The sequence below is a fragment of the Chiloscyllium punctatum genome, chromosome 7 (genome assembly GCF_047496795.1).
Source record: "Chiloscyllium punctatum isolate Juve2018m chromosome 7, sChiPun1.3, whole genome shotgun sequence".
In the NCBI taxonomy this organism is placed as follows: domain Eukaryota; kingdom Metazoa; phylum Chordata; class Chondrichthyes; order Orectolobiformes; family Hemiscylliidae; genus Chiloscyllium; species Chiloscyllium punctatum.
In genome coordinates, this window is record NC_092745.1 from 76,604,716 (window position 1) to 76,626,119 (window position 21,404).

Genomic DNA, 21,404 nt, shown 5'->3' on the forward strand with positions numbered 1-21,404 from the left:
GGTTCAAGCCTGACTTCAGGACTTGATCTATGCTGATTCTTCAGTACTGTTCTGAGAGGATACTCTTATGTTAAGAAGTGATGTAATATGAATGAGACTGTTAGCTGAGGCTCCACCTGTAAAATATTTTGTGCCATTTTATTGAAGCAAGCAGCAAGTTCTCTTTCTGCTATTTATTTGTTTACTATGTTCAAAATTAGCTGGTGTGTTTTGCCCTCAAAACAATAATGACTAGACTTCAAAATTGATGAGCCATATTATAGGCCTGCAAATTATTTCTCCACCTCATCACTGATATGTTACTGATTTTGTGATTGCAAAAATCATTTTTTTAATCTATTAATGATAAGTTTCCTTACTGTTATCTTTGAATAGTGTAAAACTCAACAAATAATGTTCTCTCTTTTGTTATAATTCCCATAGAGACTGACAGCTTTTGGAAAGATATATGAATTCCAGGGAGCATCAAAAAAGATCACAAGATTTCACATTTTAATACAGTTATTGTAGTTAACTAAAAGCAACATTGGAATAACAGTTTTTGTAAATAACTCTAACTACATGTGACTTTTAAGCCATATGGCCTTTAACATGTCCAAAGTCACATGTCACAGTTGTACCTTTACTCTCCTGGAACCTGTCACAAGATATTCTCCATTCCTGGTGATCTGTTTTCCTTTTTCTTTTCTAACCAGTTTACTTTTAATCCAAAATAACTTTTATGATGAGAGGTACCATAGAGATTCCTCTTTCTAGTCAAAGCTAATCAAATCCAGCCTTAATTAAATCCTCATGAACTTAGTCTGTCCAATCTGAGTTCCTAACTGACTTCTGGATCTCTCTCTTTCTTGCTTTCTCTTTTTCTCTCTCTCTCTCTCTCTCTCTCTCTCTCTCTCTCTCTCTCTCTCTCTCTCTCTCTCTCTCTCTCTCTCTCTCTCTCTCTCTCTCTCACTCAGGTTCTTGGACTTTCTTGTCTCTGAGGGTGTCAGGAATATTTCAGAAAATCCTGGTAACCCAGTACTGCAATGACTTGTTGTAGACTCTTCCTTCTCAAAGCCAATCACCCAAGTTGTATGAATAACATGGGTCTTGTATCTAAATAAAGATACTAATTAGCTATTTTTCAGATCCCCAACTGTGTTCATTTCCTTTTGAAGTTAAGTAAGTATTTTAAAGTATACCCTTCCAGAAAAGCTGATATTCTTTACACTTGGTTGTGAGTCTGGAGGTTAATAATTTATCCACAATTCAGATGCTCTTACCATTGGCTGCAGATATGAATAGATTGCACTTTCTCCCAGTGAAACTATCTGAGTCTTGCTTTAACCTTTTAATTAGCAAGCCACCACAGCTTATTGTCAGGCAGAATTCAGAAGATCACATGACCTCATTCTTCTATTTTACTCAGAACTTAAAGAAACAGCCTCTAAACATCGTAACATTATAAACGTTGTATTTGTAAGACTTTAATTTCACAACTTGCTTTTTTTTTCCTGGTTTTTCATTGCAGCTCCCCCACCACTTCCTCCAAAAAATGTTCCAGCTACCCCACCTCGCACAGGGTCACCATCAGCAGAAGGTTCAGGTAGGGCTTTTTAGTTTAATGCTTTGTAACGCTTGAGTTTAATACAGCCGACCTGTTAATTACCGCCTTTTCCATGGACTGGAGTAGAGCATAAAATGGCAACATAGACAAGTTAGCTGAATGAATGACCTGTTTTGTGGTATAGATTTAATGCAACTATGAATAGCCATAAATTAACCTACAAGACAGGGAGAACTACCTTTCATTTTTAAGTGACTATTTTTTTTCAGCCTTTTTATGCCTCTTTCAGTTCACAAAACATTAAATATTATAACATTTGGAAAATAGTAATCCAGCTGGTTTGTTCACTGGATCTCAATTCCCTTGTGAACAAATTTTGAAAAACATTGTATTTTGAAGATAACCCCAGTGTATTCAACCAATAAATGGATCTCCTAGGCCAGGATATTTCTGTTTTTGGTCTTAGTCCAAAAGCAGGTGGGATTCCTGAGAGATACAAAGATGAGAGAGCACATTGGATCTATCTGCAGTGAGGTAGCTGAAATTGAATCCTGGAACAAGAATGTCCAGCTGCCAAGAGCTGCCAGCCATTCCCAGGCCATAGAACTCCAGATATCAGCAGAGCCATGTTGCAGGCCATGGCAGCTGCTGTAATAACCCCAACACCTCCAGATTCCCAAGATAAAGGATCTCCTGGAGGAAGGATAAGTGCAGTTTGAGAGGTTGGTGTCTTCAGGGAGGATATCACAGGGAGAGGAAAGCCATGGAAACTCTGTGCCTTGTGCCCAGTCCCTTGATCCTACAGCGATTAGTGCTGATCAAGGGACCCTCTAAGGACAAGGGGGTAGGGTGCTACATAGGATTCAACACCGTTTAGGAAGAAGACAACAATCTGACAGTGTCCTACTTGCATATCTAATTCTGTTTTCTGGAAAGTACATGTATGACTGTAGAAATGACAGAATTATGTGTGACACTCATTATGTTGGCTCAGGCATGGAAAAAAATAGTTGCTAGAGCAAAGTATCAGAAAGTAACCCAAAAATCCCAGTGCTTTCAGAAGAATGGAGAGAGGGATAGGAGAAAGTGGTGCAGGGTAGCAGAGCATTAGGAAAAATCCATTTTTGTATTTCCTAAAAAATGTTTAAAATCTATTTCTTCAGTAACACTGGAATTTTCAATTTTTGACACTGATTGTTTGTATATGTTCTTGAGTTTTACTTTGTGTTTAATATTTTGTCCTCTTGATTCCTGATGTTTTCACTCTTGAATTTTGCACTTAAGACCGCACAATTCTGAAAGGTACCAAGTCAGACCTTGATGCAGCAACGCAGCAACCTTTACCGAATTCAGCCCATGGGACTGTAGGGAGTGACCAGGGCAAAGCAGAGCTCCAGCCAGACAAACTGTTGTCTATCAGTGACCTGGATGATATTTTTGGCCCAGTTATATCTCACAGATCTGGAGTAATCCTGGCGAAGAACAAGTGGATCGATTTCTCTGATCAACCTTCGAGAAATGAGGTCTCACCAGTGGCTCTGGGTGAAAACAGGTCCCTTGATGTCCCTCCGAGTGTTTCTGTGCCTCTAGACCATGATGGGAGTGAGAAAAAAAGTTCTGAGCAGGTTTTGGTCAAGAGTGAAAAGAGCGAGTCGTCCTCCTCCCTGAAAGAGCTCACTTTGGGACAAAAGACCACGCCCCCTCCCCCTCCACCACCTACCTACAGAACAGTGGTATCTTCTCCAGGACCCAGTTCAGGCAGTGGCGTGTCCAACAGCAGTGGTACGTGGTGTTCGGTTAAACACTGCATCAGCATGCCCACACTGGAGCCAGCCTCCACTAAGAAGCCTCACTGTCAGCAACATGAGTGGCTTCTTCCTGCTTCTGTCCTGTTGTATTTGTGCTGTTCCATTCTGTGCTGAGCTCTGCTTTTTTGTGTTCTTTTGAAGGAACGTGAGTGACATTCCATGCACCACTACCCATAAAAGCTTCACCTCCAACCTTTACATGAAACTGGCCGACAGGTTTTTAGGCTTTATGTAGGATATGGTACATCCTGCAGTGTCTTCCCATCCAGCAGCACATCAAGGAATTAAGATTTCAGTTGAGGACAGACTGGTCAATTGTACAAGATGCTACAGTTTTAAAATATCCATGCAAAATCTAGTTGTAGATTCGTTGGGATCGACTAACAGTACATTGACTAAAAGTATGCCTTTGAATGGGACTTGGAACTACATCAATGGTTTAAAAAAAACCCTTTTATTTAACTCATCCCTATTATTACATTGCTGTTACAGTAACAGGACAGAATGGCTGGTGTGGGGGCCTGTATCCTTTGGTTCTGTTCTCCCCTCTTTGTAAGTCGCTGAGTCCATTGGAGTGTTAACCAAATACGGTCATGGTTTCTGCTGCTCCATTGCTGTTCTCTGCGTTTATAGATTCATGCCCTGGATGTAATCAGATACGAAACTAACTTTTTAATGATAATGAAATGTTGGTGTCTCATTTTCACTATCAGTGATGCATTTTCCATATAAATAGAACATCAGAACCGCAATAAGACTGAACTTTCCCGATAATGGGTAATTGGCATAGTACTGATCCATACTGATTGAGAAGATCCCAGGTTTGAACTCTGGCCTGGGTCGCTTTTATTGACTGCAGTGAAGGACTGACTGAATGCTATGATGACAGTGTCACCATAGTAGACCATTTATTCCTGAGTCCAGTGATTTGTATTTTTCATTTTCAAGTGAATGTGCTTCAGACAGGAATTTTAATGTAAATTCCCAGCATGAAGGATGAGTAAATCATGAATGTTGGCAATGCTACAGATTTCACCTCTTCAAAACAACTTGCTGTCAGCCAATTTCTATTACCTCCCCCAGACCTCTCCTGTTGTGTAATTAGAACAGATTTGTGTCTTGCTGAATGCACTTTTTCTTCATTGGTTTATAACCATAACAAGAGTTTATGGTTATATGGCTTTTTTGTGCTGATGTTGCAGCTTCCATTAATCCTTTATTTGTTTGTACATCAATCGCCTTTCACAAATATATTCAATGGGGATGGGAATGAAAATATGCACTCACTTTGTAAGGAAATGTATTGTCTGTTGTAGTGCTTGATCTCACAGACCATTAAATTCCCCAATGATCTGTGTTGCATTAACTGATTGCAGTTAGGATATTAAAATTATCTTTGTGTCTTTGAACTGGGAGGAGAAGACTCAGGTATGGTTCTTACAGTGCTATCCTGGGAATACGACTGGAGGTTAATGGGTGTAACTGGCCCATGGTGTATCTAGGTGATATCTATATCACCTAGATTAGATTCCTTCCAGTGTGGAAACAGGCCCTTCGGCCCAACAAGTCCACACCGCCCCGCCGAAGCGCAACCCACCCATACCCCTACATCTACCCCTTACCTAACACTACGGGCAATTTAGCATGGCCAATTCACCTGACCTGCACATCTTTGGACTGTGGGAGGAAACCGGAGCACCCGGAGGAAACCCACGCAGACACAGGGAGAATGTACAAACTCCACACAGTCAGTTGCCTGAGGCGGGAATTGAACCCAGGTCTCTGGCGCCTGCTCGTTGTGCACAGACCCAATTTTGTCTTTTATTGACTTGAGCAGAAATACATATCAGATTAACTTATACGACAAGTGGCTAAATTGATATTACCCACTTGGTGCCATTGCCAATGTTAAACTCCTCTGCTGCCCCCAAACTGGTAGACATTGGACTTGACAGTGGTGTTGTGCACAGTTTGCCGATACATGGTGCTTAGTCTCCTATAGGAAGAACAGCAAGAGTCTGCACGTCAGAAGAGAAAAAAATCTAAATATATATTTAAAAATTAAAAGTTTTATATTGTCCTTGCAGTAAAATGGCCATAAATATGAACTATGCTATAGAGACTACGCTAATCATTTTTGAAAACAAAGAAACAGGAGTAAGCCACTTGATTCCTCTTACCCCTTCCACTATTCACTTGACCGAGTTGTGGACAAACTCCATATACTCACCTTTGTGGCAGATTCCCCCAGTGTCATTAATTAACAAAAATCTATGTATGGCATTCTTAAAATTAACAGTTAATTTAGGATCTAGCAGAAGAGAGTTCAAAACTTCTATCACCGTTTCCAAAAAGTCATATTTCCTAATGTCACTTTTGAAAGATCAATCTAATTCTTTGATCATGGCATCTGTTCCAGATACAATTTCTTCCTATCTGCATTCTTTAATATCTTCAACATTGTGATAAAATCATTCTTAAACTTGCTAAATTTCTTAGTTTAAGGGTGCTTATGGCAGGGTGGTAGTGGTCCTAACTTTTGAGGCAGGAGGCTCAGGTTCCAATCTCACCACCTACAGAGTGTGTCACAACAGGATGATTAGAAAATATCTGCAATCCTGTTTTGCTTAATCTCTCCTCATAGTTTAATCCTTAGAGTACTGGTAGCAATCTAGTAAAACTGTGCTGCACTCCCTTTAAAGCCCAATACTGTATATCCTTCTTATGGCAATATCCTAAGGAAATACAAGCACTCCAACTTCCAGTTGTGTAGCATGTTTGTTTATAATTTTATCTTTCATGAATCTGATATAATAATCATGTTCAGGTACAATTGAACAGTCTTTTGGCATGTACCATATTGACTGTCCACCAAAAATGGCCAAATCTTTAACAGCAGTGAACCCCCAACATCACTGAAAATACAACAGGTATCATTGGAGTAGATTTCTAAAGCTCGTGGTAATGGGGAGATGGGGCTTGCGCCACATTCTTGGGATTTGTGTGTGTGAGAGGGTGGGGTGGGGTGGTGCGGTGTGGTGTGCTGGTGTGTGCAAAGCAGTGGATGGTGGATAAGGTTATTGATTGGCCAGTAAAGACCGCTGAAGGGACTGGAACTTTTGTGGGCTCAAAGGAGCAAAACTCCACCCTCCCTCAGTACACCCCCCATGACGTGTAAAATTTAAAAACCTGTTTATTTATTTTTAGGTTCTTCATCTCCTGCCCGTCCAGCAACACCATTGGGCATCACCAGTAACACTCCTCCTCCCCCACCACCTCGCCCTCCATCACGGCCTAAACTGCCTCCTGGAAAACCTAGTGTTACCGACATGGTAAGTTTTGGTGTCCCATTCATTATATTTAAACTGTTCCTGGAGAATAACAAAAAAGAATTATTAAATGTGCTGCTCAGAGTCAACAGAGAGAAAGTGGGGTTTAGAGTCTAGATTAGTGTGGTGCTGGAAAAGCACAGCAGGTCAGGCAGCATCTGAAGAGCAGGATAATCGATGTTTCAGGCAAAAGCTCTTCATCAGGGTTCCTGATGAAGGGCTTTTGCCTGAAATGTCGATTTTCCTGCTCCTTGGATGCTGCCTGACCTGCTGTGCTTTTCCAGCACCACACTAATCTCCAGCATCTGCAGTACCCACCTCCTGCCTCTTTAGGGTATAGACCAATCGGCTCAGTAACTAGACAATGATGGATTATTACATGTCAGAATTCTTGTCCACCAACCATCAAACCCAGGCTAGACCATGAGAATGTGAGTGAAGATCCAGTTACATCCAATGTTGAAGTGATATGGACAAGTTTCCCCTTAGCCCATTAAATCAGTCTAAAGTGTGCGAGTTCTGCAGTGTGTAAGCCCAGTCTGTATATTTATGATATGCTAATCATTCCTTTTGCCATATGAAATATATCGTAAGTGATGCTTCTTGTGCAGTGGAGACTGCTATAAGCATCAGGTATTTTTACTCTTTTGACATTTTTAATCATATTTTACAAAATGCTTCAGTACTGGCTCCTCTTGATATTGTCAGCATTTTCTAACGCATAAACAATTTTCAGAACATAGTTCACGAACAGTAAAATGTATACAAAACCCATTATTTGTGAATGCATCTGAATGTTGTCTGTAACTGAAGCAGTTACAAGACTCCAGCAGAGCAAGAAGAGCTGAAAAATGGTGTACATGTTAAAAGAGCCTTTTAGGTCCTGATTTTCATTACTGGATTGAGTGTGCAGAGTCAGGAGAACCTTCAGCACTATGAACTCGACCCTTAGAGATGTTTGATTTGGGAGGGAAGGCTGGATTGGAAGTCAGACCTGGTGAACCAGGAGCAGTTGACGGAGTCTGCCAGTTGCCAAGGTTGGCTCAGTGGAAAGTCGACCTCGGGTTTCCAGCACTGTGTCCAGCAATTAAAATAAGAGATATAAAACATTCAACCTCTCAATCTCCCACCTCCTGCCCCATACACTCCTCTTGCACCATCCACATTGACATATTAGTAATCTATTGACCTCTGCCTATTTTCTCATGGACCCTCTAAACCCCATGCCAACATACTGCCAGCCTATGTCAATCGATAGTTTCACCCTCTAGGTTGTTATATTTAAAGTTCCATAAATTGTACAATACACGCTATTGAGAAAATCATTTTTATTCATAAAAACAGTGGGTAGAATCTTTAGAGTCAGAGCGATGTGGTCAATGAGAGGATTTGCAATGGAATTGATAAATCCAATGAGGCCAATCGTGATGTCAAGAGCATTTCGCCCCATCTTTGATGCTTTTCACACATGCCAGCAGCTTTCACAAGAAACACACTGTATGTGCAGCAAGGGAGCAGACAGCTCTCAACAGGGAGTAATCCTCACCAAAGTCTAAGGAGGCACCACTAGTCATGGGTTTCCAGCTCAGTAAGTCAAGGGCAGCCTCCACTGACAGTCCAGGGGTTTAGCCATGGTCAACCATCCACTCGAGGTATTCTCAGTCAGGCAGTCTGTGCCTCTGCAGCCTGTGAACTGGATCATGGTCAGTCCGGTGGCTCTACATTGGCCAGTCTGCAGCATTAGGGCTAACACAGTTGGGGAGATATACAACCACCAGGCAGGGGTCTGGGCACTTGTTTGCCCCGTTATATTATACAAGGTGGTGGGTCATGTTCAGTCCAGCAGCTTCATCCGCAGAAAGTAAGCAGAAAGAGGGTTGCAGCGGGTTGGGGGGTGTGCCATTGCTGTGGGAAGAAGAGTTAGCAAGTTAGTCATCAGGACTGGGGGCTGCAGGCAGTGGGGACGTTGGAATGAAGATTGTGAAGGGGAGTAAGAGTATGCAAGGGGCTAATATGGTAAAGCATAGATAGGAAGATGTCCATCATCAGTAAGGAACAAACTGGCCTCGGGAGGAAGGGACAGTGTATGATTACATCTGGCATGGTCACCTCATTGGCCAGGAGCTTGTGGGTGGGGGGTGAATGTGGGCAGGTGTAGGCACATTTAGGAAGGTTTGGGGGGGGTGACGCTGGTAGTTCCTGGGGAGTTGCAAAGCTTAATGGGCTTTATGGTGAGGATTATTAGGAAGGGAATTTGAATGTTCAGGGACTCAATCTCCCATGGTGGTGGTGGCAGTAGTGGCTGCAAATCATTAGCCAAGGAGCGTTCATTGTTGCCTTCCATTGTACTGAACGTCAAAGGTGCTCAATGCGGAACAAAATGGCAGTGCCTGTGTGGGTGAAGTGAGGGAGAGGGCTGTAGGACCCACCCAATGATAATAAAGCTTTTAAAGGGAAAGAGCATTGCACACAGACCCAATTCTCAGTGTTGCATCTCCCTGCAATGGACACAGCTGGGTAACTCAATGACAGCTACTTGTTAGACCACAGAGGCCATGAAATAATAAGAATGCTGTATGAGGAGGGCCAGAGGTGTCAGAATTATCCAATGCCATGTGTACCCCATGCTGCTCTGACATTGAGATGGGCTGTAGCACAGAGCTACATTAATGGAATCTTGTCTGTGGTTATGACAAGTGTGGGACAATGGTGCAGGCAATCAGGTAGCAAAGCAAGAAACTTGATGGAAGATTGGTGCAATGACACAGCGAGTGTGTGTGTATGTATGGCAGAGAGAAGAACATGGCACTTACCCTGGTGCAAAAGAGAGGGTCATTGTCACTGTGGAGATGGCACTGACCTGGCTGGTGACCATGGATCAGGTGCCAGGGTCGGGTATCATGACCCTCTCTGTCTGTCCGCCGGGAAGAGGACAACTCTCCTATGTATCATCCCTTTGATCAGAACCTCCAGCTCCATGGAGAATCACAGAACCATCTTCCCCTTTTCTGACATCTTCCCAGTCTGTCCTTGCCTGTAGAATGCGTGTTCATTCAGGTACACAATGTTTTAAAGATGGTGCGGTTGTGCAGTCTGTCTGTGACATCTGTTGAGTGGGGAGTTGTTCCGAAAACAATAAGTGGTAAGATTGAGCTGGAACAGACAGATGCTGTAGGATGGAGTAACTAGCCAAAGTAGTGAGTTTGGTAGCAAACAGTGAGAAAGTCACTGGACCTCATGGCAGAAATCCCAAAAAAATTCTTAACATCACTGCACCTAGCCAAGAAATAGGAGATTCTGCTCAACTTGACAACTTTTGGCAGGTCTGATTCTGCTTGCCACTTTTTTGACAGCTCTATTGTTGTGTCTTTACAGTCAGTTAGCACCTCTTAGGAACCACCTTCTGTACTATTAATAACGCCAAAGGATACCTAATTAGTTGCTTTCAGTTAAAGGTGTAGTTCAGTTTAAATTAAACAGAATAGTCCTTTGAGCAAATTTTAACACTTGATTGCACTCCACTGACTCTATGCTCAAGCTATTAGATAAACTCAACATTGGGCTAGGTTGGAATGCTCATTAAAATTAAATAAGTTGCAAATGCACATTGTCTTGTCTCACACTTGATGAAATTCTGGAGGGCTGCCAAAGGACATATATCCTTTTTACCTTCAAGGCAGTAAATAGGAGGAAAATTCAGGATAATTTCAAACTAACTAAGAGTTCTGTTGTGCATACCCTTTACATCAATGTTATAAACTAAATGATGAAATATTTATTTATAAATTGGAGTAATGATGTTTAACTTGACATGAAGTAAGTTACATTTCAATGATTAAATATTTATTCATTTATGTTTTACAGTCCAGGTCTTTTAGTCCTCCAATACATTCATCTAGTCCTCCACCGGTAGCACCACTAGCTCGAGCAGAAAGCACTTCTTCCATATCGTCAACTAACTCACTGAGTGCAGCTACCACCCCTACAGTCGGTAAAGTATTCTTCTTAAATTTTTTTGTCAGCAAAGTTTTAAACATGCAACAAATACTGAGTTCAGAAATCTACTTTCAAGGTTTTTTTTTAAATGACTCTACCTTCTTGCTACTGCAAACACAAAATAAACAAACCAAAAGAACTGTGGATGCAGGAAATCAGAAACAAACACAGAAACTGCTGGAAAAGCTCAGTAGGTCTGATAGCATCATTGGAGTGAAGTCAAATTAACCTTTCATGATCCTTCTTCAGAACTGATGGTAACTAACAAAAAATTGTTTTTTTATGCAGAGGATAGATTGGATAGATTGGAGAAAGAGGGTAAGGAATAAACAGTAAGTGGAGGTGAGATAGAGCCTAACGAGAGAGAAGAACTGTTGGACAGACAAAGGAGTGGATAGCGGTCAGCCGAGGAGAATGAAAAGCTACTAATGGGAACTATTGGTGGCTAACTATGGCTTGTGTGAAATAGCAGCAGACCATGTGATTACAAGGCCTGGTGTGTGGGGGTTGGGATAAGGTGCCTCGAGCCTTAAAATTGTTGGAAGTCCATATTGAGTCCAGAAGGCTGCAGAGTCCTCGGGTAAAATGAGGAGATGTTCTTCCAGCTTGCACTGAGCTTCGGTGGAGCACTGCAGCAGGCCCAAGACAGATGTTGGCCAGGGAACCTGGTGGTGTGTTGAAGTGGCAGGCAACTGGAAAGTGCAGGTAAAATGTTGCTTCAAATGGAAGGTATGCTTGAGCCCATGGACACTGAGGAGGGAAAAAACAAACAGGCGGATGTTACACCTTCTGCGGTTGCAGGAGAAGATGCCATGGGACTATGTATATGGGGGGTGTGGTGTTTGAGGTGCTGGGAGTGAAGGAGGAGTGGATCAGTGTATCCCAGTCGGAACTGTGCTTGTGGAAGGCTGACGAGAGGGGATAGGAATATGTGTCTGATGGAGGCACCCCACTGGAAGTGGCAGAAATGGTGACTAATGATCCTCTGGATGTGAATGCTGGTGGGATGGTAGGTGAGGACAAGGGGGGACCCTTTCACTGTTGTTGGAAGGAAGAGAGGGGGTGAGGGCTGAAGTGCGGGAAATGGGTTGGACCCAGCTGAGGGCCCTGTCAACCACAGTGCTGGGGATCCTCCGTTGAGGAAAACGGTGGATATTTCAATGGTGAAACTTCCAGCCATTTCTGACACAAAGTAGACATTAGTATGAAAACAGTTCTTAATCTCTGTAATTAACAATATATTAATCCCAGTCTGTTTTTAGTTAGCTCATCTCAGCTCAGTGGAAATAGGTCAGTGATGCAATTTGCCACGATATCCCTGGGCTAGATAAGGGGTGATCGCAATCTGTCTCTTTCTGTCTCACTGTGCAGTGATTCCTTCTGTAAAGTGTATGTGTGTGAATGTTAATGGTATAGGGCAATATCAAGCTGGACTTTGATGTTCCCTCAGTTGACTAGACTATTAGTATTAAAATTGTTTGGACCCACTGCGTGGGCATTTGAAGAAGATACCTCAGGGCATCCAACATCTGGGGCACCGTAACCAATCTAGATTCAGTACCTGAAGGAGAGGATAGCAAGAAATGGAATGTATTACAAAAAAAAGAACCTGCAGGAAATAATTTTAATTCCCATTTAATGCATGAATATTGTGCAGGTTAGCCATAGTCAGCAGATGACTGTGATAAGCTTTTATTGTTTAACAAGCACTGATTAGAGTTTATCTTAATGAGTGATCACCACTTCTAAAAACAGAAGCTATGTCATCAACTTGCACAAGCAGACACTTGAATTCTCAATTTGTGAGAGTTCCAAAATATAAATGTGTAGATGTTTTAATGTCCATGCTTTCAAATACTTTTTGACAATTCACCAGCAAGCTCAACTGGTTAAAGCCATACCATGCAGATCAGAAGGCCTAAGTTTCTGCGGAGTTAACTGATCTAAGTCAGGCTAGAAGCACCGGTTACTCTACTCTGGGATAGGAATAGGAAAAAGATCCAAAGTCCTCAAGCTTGCTTGAAATGACCTTAATAAAAATATTCACCTGGATGTCTGTGCTCTGCTCTTCTGATCAGATAACCTGTCATCACTCAATGAATGGGAAATATTTTTTAAAAACAAATTCCAGGCAGGGGGAAGCAGGTTTATATGCCTGCTCAGATATTGGTGTTCGTTCAGAAGACTGACATCATCCCACTCTCTTCTGGGTTTCTGCAGGGTGAGATTGGAAGCATGCAGTCACGCACCTTTAGTTACTAAAAGTACTGTAATGGTATTTAAGAATGACCTCCGTTCTTCCCAACTAGGGCACCTGTTTCCCAACATGATAGCAGCTCTCCTAAGGGTCACCATGAGAAAACACACAGTTGGAAGAATTTCTTCAGTAAAACTGGAGAAATATAAATGCTTTGTTCAGTGACAGTGCAGTACTGCAGCAATGACCATTGAGGGACTGCTGTTCAATGCACATCTTCCCTCAGAAGGGCCTTCACTGCTTAACATGTAATGGCTTGGACTGTGCTTCAGTTACACGTCCCTGCTGCCAGCTTTTACCATGGAGTCAGATCAGCTTATCCAGCCCCACTTTCCACCTCTGATAAGAGGTGAGAGCTGAAGCAATGTCATTGCCAACTTCTCCCAGTTGGAGCAGAAACAACACCACCAGTACCAGTTGTTTTCTCTTCAGCCTCATGTGCTTCCAAAGGACACGGGTAATGAAAGTAGAGGTCCAGCTAAAATGGGGAGAGACCATGCCTCTGCCCTGTCCCCTCCTCAGTATAATGCCTGCAGACAAAGAGAGGCTGATTCTCTCAAGGTGTCTGATTCCCAGTGCCTCAGGAGCCCCAAGCTTTCTCAGTAGGCTTGTGCTGATATCTGCAATCTGCTGGACCAAATCCACCTTCAGAGTGCAGCAGGTGGGAGCACATTACTAATGGCCCCCAAATAATGGCCATCAGGTCTCTTCCTCTTGCCAAGTTATGTCCTGTCATCTTCAAGGGGAGAAAGAAGAAATGTGAATATTCATTGCAGCTTGAAAGAAAAGAAAGAAGAGCACCTTTTGTGGAATGTGAGAGATCAATGGGTTGAGCGAGGTTGATTATTGACTTTTCAGATGGGGCTGTGAAGGCTTGGACCTGCAGTAAGAGGAATGAATGAAGCTAAAGATATATTATTCTGTTGAGTAGAGTGCAGGAAAGGTGCTGGAGAAGTCGGTGTCAAGCTTGTCTTCATGAAGTGTGATATCCTAGATCCTCTTGGTACACTGTCTCCAGGCTGTAGGTTCCACAGTCTTGTGGCATCCTCACAACTTCCATCCAGACCTGCTTGAACTGAGAGGTCATTCTGTTCCTCGTGAATTTTGGAGGACTTATCTCAATACAATCCCTTGGGCACCATACATGGGACTTCGAGGCAACAGTGAAGCCTTGGTAGGAAGTCTCCTCTCCATTTTAATAGTTGCTGCAGTCTCAAAAGTCTGCTTGCTGGTTAACTCTTGTAGCTCAGGCCATGGTTCCTTTAATTAGTCTATCCTTTGACAGAATGGCTCTTTTTTTCAATTGCATTCACTGTTCGTTCAGGGAAACCAGAGGTGGAGTGTTAATGTGTGGCTTTGGGAACTCTTGGTGAATCCTAGTAGGGTCTCACAGAAAATGTCATCCATTCTCACACAGTGGTCAGTTGAATGAGGCACTGAAGGGGAAGATGACTCTTCTGAAAGTTATACCCCACCCAGCAAAAAAAACTTCAGGAGAATGGAAAAAATACCAATAGAAAATACAAAGGAAAAGTTACAGTAATCTTTGACAGCAGCTGCTCTACAAATAACTGTTGATAACATTATGCTAATATCAAAGATTTTTTTTCTTATGATTTTCTCCATTTTGCCTGTTCCAGAGAAATTGGTCAATTTTTATACTGCTACCACCGGCATTGCTGAGAACAGCTGACATAGCACAGACTGTAATTTGAATTAGATTCTAGTTATTTTCTAATCAACCTGTTCAGAGACATTACTATCCATGTCTGGAGCAGGTGAGGCTTGATCTCAGACTTCTGGCTCAGAGGTAGGGACACTACCATTTTGCTAATTTAGACCCTAAAATCACAGTGGAGTAAGGCAGCACTATTATTATTAGAGCCATTAGGTTAGAGCTCAAACCATATTTTAGTTCATCCAATTTAAATAATGTAAAATTTGTTCATAATCTTTTCAAGGAAATGGTTTCTGACATTTCTAATCCAAAACATACCCTCCATTAGAAAAGTTGAAGCACTGTCTAACAGTTATTTTGTGAACTTGCACGACTTTATTTCACCTGAATTGATATGTATTTCATGCTTCTTTCTTTTACAAGCAATTTTTATTATCAATTGGATCAGGAGACGATATTAGCATTAATTTAGAAGATTTTGCAAAATACCCACAATAAATAGAATAATAACCAACAAAGGTTCAAGGGAATCAGTAGCCAGAATTTTCTGTATTTAGTTAATGTGGAGGGTTTTTTACAACCCCCTGTACTATCCCTCCACCACCACCAAAGAAAGCCTGCCACATCAAGTGCCTTTAAGGCAATTAAGTGGCCACAATGTGGACTTCATGACCAATCAGTTCTTGGGATAGCTATCTCCTATCCCACCTCAAGCTGCCAGCAACCTCAGGCTGGCACCTACTGTCAATCGCAGTGTGTTTCAGAGGCCCAGGCTACTGATTAAAGAGCAGTGCTGAAGACCAGGAGCAATGGGGAAGTAAGGTTTTTTTTGGTGGGGATCTACAGCATAGATATCTGGGCTTATGAGACCAGGACAGAAGGATGGCATTTGGTAGCCACTGCCCTGCCTACTTCATTTTTGTGACCCCAGTCACTTCAGATTGGGGAGGGTCCCCTCCCCATTACAGCAGGTAGGCTGCCCCATGTTACTATTCTGGAAAGTTGTCCCTTTTCTTACCTGTTAGGAACACAGTAAATTGGACTGGTGGCAGTACGAGGCCCTTAAGTGGTCATTAATTGGCCATTTAAAAGCTTAATTGGTGGCAGGTCAGGAAGGTCTGCTCACCCAGAATATCTGAAGTGACAGAAGTGAGTCGGTCTTTCCCTGGGGCCAACCCACATGATAATTTGTCCTTCCTGCATCCTTCCTATCATTTCTTAGGAGGAGAGAATCCAGCCCATGTGTGAGATTTTAACTTGGTCGCACCTCATCTACTTAGCATTATAATCAGAGCTTGATGGTTTCTGAGAGTGATAGTTTGGCAGTGACCTGTGCATGTATTCTTCTTGTTGCAAGATGAGATCAACATGTCCAAGTTTGTGGTTTGCCAGCCAATGGAGCTGTTGTCAGTTTTGCAGTCTACTTTAGACCATCCTGAATTTGGTAGATTAATCTTCAATTCCCCGCTCATTGTCAATATAAATGAAACCTTTGTTTGTCTCCTTAATGTTATACTCTCAGTTTCAGTCCCATGTTTTCTCTTGGTCTATTGTATCCCAGTATGTCCCTCAAGTTACTTTGTGTTAATAAAAATGTGCTCATTTGCACCTCCCAACCTGTCCTTACTTTTCTTCTTTCACTTTGATCGTCCAAATCTCTTTCCTTTCTCTGTCTTCCATCCTTTATTATAATTGAAATTTGATGATCATAAGAATCTGAGTTGCTTTTCTATTATCACCTGAATGTGTCTGACATGAACTTTCATAGATTACTGTAGCTTTCCTTCATTCTTCTACCTTTTCAGATCTTTACTAATTCTGTGTATCACCATCATTGTGACCTATTAGGTATACAAAATATTCATATGGAGAAAGTATGCAATATGGTTTTTCTCCTCTAATTTGGGGAAATGATTTCCTAAATCCACATGAATTAAATTTTATATTTAAGTTAAATTGCTCTTTCATCAAATGGAAATATAGACCATGGTTTTAAACCAAAAGGATAAACCTAATACACACAGTCTACCATTCCTATACAATTTAGATCTATGGTCAAAGTGGAGGATCAATTAATCTTGGGATAATCCTCTAGGCTGCCTTCTCATAATAAACATAAAATACTTGGTGCAGTCAACATTAGATGGTAGATTGAGGTTCAGGTGAGATTACCAAACCAACAAACCAGTGGAATAATCTGTCAACACTCACCATGTCAATGCACGTGAGGGTTATTAATGTCTCAGAATCTGTGTACAGAAAGCAGGAGACAAGACCATCAATTCCAAAATAGTTAAGTTCACTTTAGAACCAGAACAGGACCTACTAATTCACATCCCACCGATCCTAACAGCTGAACTGACCTGAATTCTAAATTAGTCCAGACACAGTCCAAAAGTGTTGATAATTTGTAAGAGGAGCAGGCTTAAGTGGCATAGAAGTTCTGATAATGATGTTTTCTCTTAGTGCTATAAAGCTATGCCAGCAAGATTGTGTTGCTCATTCTGAAATGGGGTTTAAACACACAACGTTCTGAATCAGAGACAAAAGTACGACCAACTGAGATAAGTTGGTACTTTGTTCCTTTTAGATATTACTAAAACAGCATTCACAAGCTGATCAGGATGTACTTTGATGAATTAACCTGCTTTCTGCAAACATGGTAGATATTCAGTGAGATGGAAAGAGAGGGTTGGAATTATGCCAATACAGTACAAAATCCCACCCCACTCAACCTTCTTGGTCAGTAAACGCCCAGAATCATTTGACTCATGCTAGAAGCATTTCCATCTGCCTCAGGTGGAGGAGGGTACATTTCTAATGCATAGTTATTAGATTAGATTACTTAGTGTGGAAACAGGCCCTTCGGCCCAACAAGTCCACACCACCCCGCCGAAGCGCAACCCACCCATACCCCTACAGCTACTCCTTACCTAACACTACGGGCAATTTAGCATGGCCAATTCACCTAACCTGCACATCTTTGGAGTGTGGGAGGAAACCGGAGCACCCGGAGGAAACCCACGCAGACACGGGGAGAATGTGCAAACTCCACACAGTCAGTCGCCTGAGGCGGGAATTGAACCCAGGTCTCTGGCGCTGTGAGGCAGCAATGCTAACCACTGTGCCACCGTGCCACCCGTGATGACAATAATTATTTAACCTAAATTATTTCAAACCTTTGTCTTACCCACTCCAAGCAATCAGGTAGGTTCAAGGCTGTTTCATTTGTAAAGTCGCACTTAGTGGCCTATTGCACCCTTGGATGACAGAGGTGGATGGCATTCCTTGCACCCAGTGAGTTGCCTTGTTACAAATGGCAGGAAATATGTGTAACTTGTTCTTTTATTATTTGCATCTAATAATAGACCATCTACCCATCATCTGGGAAGTCTCACAAGTGGAAAGACAGTAAAACAGCTTTCCTCCTCTGCCCAGCAATATCAGTTTGCTGGCACTAATGAAAAGGAAATTGAGCACAATCCATTCAGCAGTAGCACTCTTGTGGCAATGACTTTGATTGCATCTCACATAAAATAGGAATCTATGAGTCATAAAGTGCCCAATAGACCCCCTGAAGACATTAAAAAGCATCAACTCAAAGCATGTTCTTACTTTCTTCTGTTTATGTAGTTCTGAATAATATATGCCTTCCTCAAGCAAAGTATGGAATTATTATCAGGCAGCATAATCCTCATTGTAAAATTGATGCAAGATTGTGAAAACTAAGAAATTTAAAGTCAAGGATCTTTTGGAATTTATTGGATAAAATGTCAAGTTACAATTTTTCTGGCTTTGATATATAGGTTACAGTCCCTAGCCAATGATGATGACTTCTGAATGAAATTGTCTGATAAATGGCAAGTTAACAAGACAATGTATTCTGCCAATAGCACAAATTGAGCGTATCAAGAGTTTGTCAGAAAGCTTTGAAAAAATAAGTATATAATGAGCTGCTGTGTGATTACCATTTTCCCTCCCAATGTTAATCCATGTCCAATGTTTTTACAGACCAACAAAATTAGTGCCTGCTAAACAGATTGTTTAAACTACAGTGTTAATTTATTTCTCTGCCATTTAATTGTACTGTCAATGCTTCTCCCTGATTCAATAAAATTCAACAAAGAAGGCATTGAAGCAAAATAAGATTGAACCAGAGGAAGGCCAACGACACAGTGAGATCCAATAAGCCAATTCACAACCACCTTTGCAATAGAATATTGCCTGTGCTGACCCAGGTCCAAAAGGCAACCACTATCAATGCTATATGTTGTAATGAGACCTGTTGTTAACCTATTAGAACAGGAACAGTCAAGATTATTACCTTCAACCTTTATATTCCCACTGCTTTTCAGCTAGTACAGAAGACACTTACGATGTCAAGTCATTTGCTTCCTGGTGATGAAGATGACAAGTTAATTATTCTGCAAAAAGCAATATTCTTATCTTCCTTCCCTCTAAACATTACTACAACATGACCCAGGTCCCCAGTATCATAATTCTACAGAAGTTCCCAAAACATAAGTGACCAATGAGAGTATTTGAATTAGCAGCACATTTGACAGATCAAAAGAACTTTACATTACATAGGGGCACAGGAGGAAGTGGCCACCCTGCAGGATGATTATATTACAGAAGCACCAATACAACCAAGAAGTCTGGTGCACCAGGTATTCGTCTAAAAACATTAAAGTGAATGGTTTGATCCCAAATTAATAAATCCTGCTATTCAAATAACACCAAGGAAACAAGCTCAAATGCTTTTTGCAGAGTTATTCTTTTGCACTTTCTCAACTGCCTTTCATTTCCTGTACCTTTTATTTTATTCTAAAAGTAAGAAACTTCACACAACATTCAAATGAACAGCCACAAATTTATTTTTCTGTCTTGCATGCCTGTATGGTTAAATGTATTTTCCCTTGAAGCTTATCCTTAGTTTGTACCTGTGGGATGTCTAATTCATATCCTCATATATTTGCATGATAATCCAACTGTGTGTTTGTGTGTGTGTTTGTGTGTGTGTTTGTGTGTGTGTTTGTGTGTGTGTTTGTGTGTGTGTGTGTGTGTGTGTGTGTGTGTGTGTGTGTGTGTGTGTATATATATATGCTGGCTGGCTCTGGATTTAGTGGTTATCACTGACAATTCAGTTGATTTTGTAGATCCTTATGCTGGTATATTTAGGGGCATTGACTTTGATGCAGACAGGACAATCTATATTCTAATGGCAGTTAGAGTCATAGAGATGTCCAGCACAGAAACAGACCCTTCGATCCACTAGTCCATGCCAACCAGATATCCCAACCCAATCTAGTCCCACCTGCCAGCACCTGGCCCATATCCCTCCAAACCCTTCCTATTCATATACCCATCCAGATGCCTTCTGCCCACTTTCTACCCTCTCCATTGTCACTTGCACATCTACGTAGCATGTGCTGAGTGTAGAGCTTAAAAGCAGAACACTACCTTTTACAGGCATGCCCAGCACATAGAAGCTTCCACGGGATTGCTACTGGTATTTATGGTACTATCATTCTGCATTGAATTAAAGTTTGCTGGACAAGAAAACTTGTTTTATAATGCCACTATAAAAACAGGGTAAAAAATAATGCAAGAATAGCTACACACATTGAGGACTCTGAATGCTTAATGGTAGACTGCAGTTGCTTTCCTGTGCAGATGAAGCTAATGCAGTACATCGCATTATGAGGCAAATATTACACATGGGTTTTCAACAGGTTCTAGTGACTTCTGCAGATACTTTGCCTGCCCATTGCAGTAATCACTTTCATAAGCTGGTCAAATGAATACAGAATTTCTACACATTGCAGGTTAGAAATAATCAAATTGGATCTCCAGTCAGAAAATCTGCTTATTTAGATTAGATTTGATTCTCAACAGTGTAGAAACAGGCCCTTCGGCCCAACCAGTCCACACCGACCCTCCGAAGAGTAACCCACCCAGACCCATTTCCCTCTGACTAATTGACCTAACACTGAGGCAATTTAGCATGGCCAATTCACCTGACCTGCATATCTTTGGACTATGGGACAAAACCGGAGCACCCAGAGAAAACCCACGCAGACACGGGAGAATGTGCAAACTCCACACAGACAGTCACCCGAGGCTGGCATTGAATCTGGGACCCTGGTGCTGTGAGGCAGCAGTTTTGTGACCAACATTTGCTCCTCCTTCTGTGTGAACTGAGACTCAGCCAGTGCAACCTCCACAAGCTCAAATAAGCAATAAGATGTGGCAGTGATGGTACGAGCAGTAGTTTGTAAGAATGGTGCAAGCTGCTCTGCTGTGTCATTAACTCATTCTATCCAGCTGGGGATCAGACGTTTTGTTCCTTAACTTGAGCATACAGGGAAGGTCATCTTTTCTTCAAATGCCCTCCTTTTGTGATTTGGTTTTAACCTCATATTTGCCTTAGAAAAGGTGGAATTTTTGTCTTTTCTTCTGTTCATTCCATATATCCTTATGGTATGATTTGGAACAGTCTCCTCTTTAGCTTGGTTTCGAGCAAGCAACATTAATTAATGTTTTGAAACACTCAGAATAGATGTCTAAATTCAGTGCAGAAGGTCAAAAGTTTTAAATGCATATGTCCTGAATACGCTTGAAAAATAAAGCAGCACTTCCACCATCTGCAGCATTGGCCCCACTGCTTCAATTTGTGTTCTATCCAAACAGCTGAATGTAGTGTATGAGATGCAGATGTGCCTCACCTTCATGTGGATGAAACAAGGTGGATAATTTTTGCTGTGGTGTACGACTTCAAAAGAAATGG

General features: G+C 41.6%; 1 protein-coding gene across 14 annotated transcripts in view; it reads left to right on the forward strand.

Annotated features, from left to right (window-relative positions):
* Nucleotides 1-21,404, forward strand: part of sgip1a (SH3GL interacting endocytic adaptor 1a) — a 279,362-nt gene that overhangs the window by 211,986 nt on the left and 45,972 nt on the right. For 11 of the 14 annotated variants that reach the window (XM_072574089.1, XM_072574080.1, XM_072574094.1 and 8 more), the window contains 4 exons: nucleotides 1,511-1,585; nucleotides 2,831-3,328; nucleotides 6,562-6,686; nucleotides 10,548-10,674. In XM_072574089.1, coding sequence (XP_072430190.1) covers nucleotides 1,511-1,585; nucleotides 2,831-3,328; nucleotides 6,562-6,686; nucleotides 10,548-10,674 — 825 coding nt within the window. The remainder of the gene's footprint in view (nucleotides 1-1,510; nucleotides 1,586-2,830; nucleotides 3,329-6,561; nucleotides 6,687-10,547; nucleotides 10,675-21,404) is intronic. The other 3 variants (XM_072574090.1, XM_072574091.1, XM_072574092.1) reach the window with 1 other exon arrangement.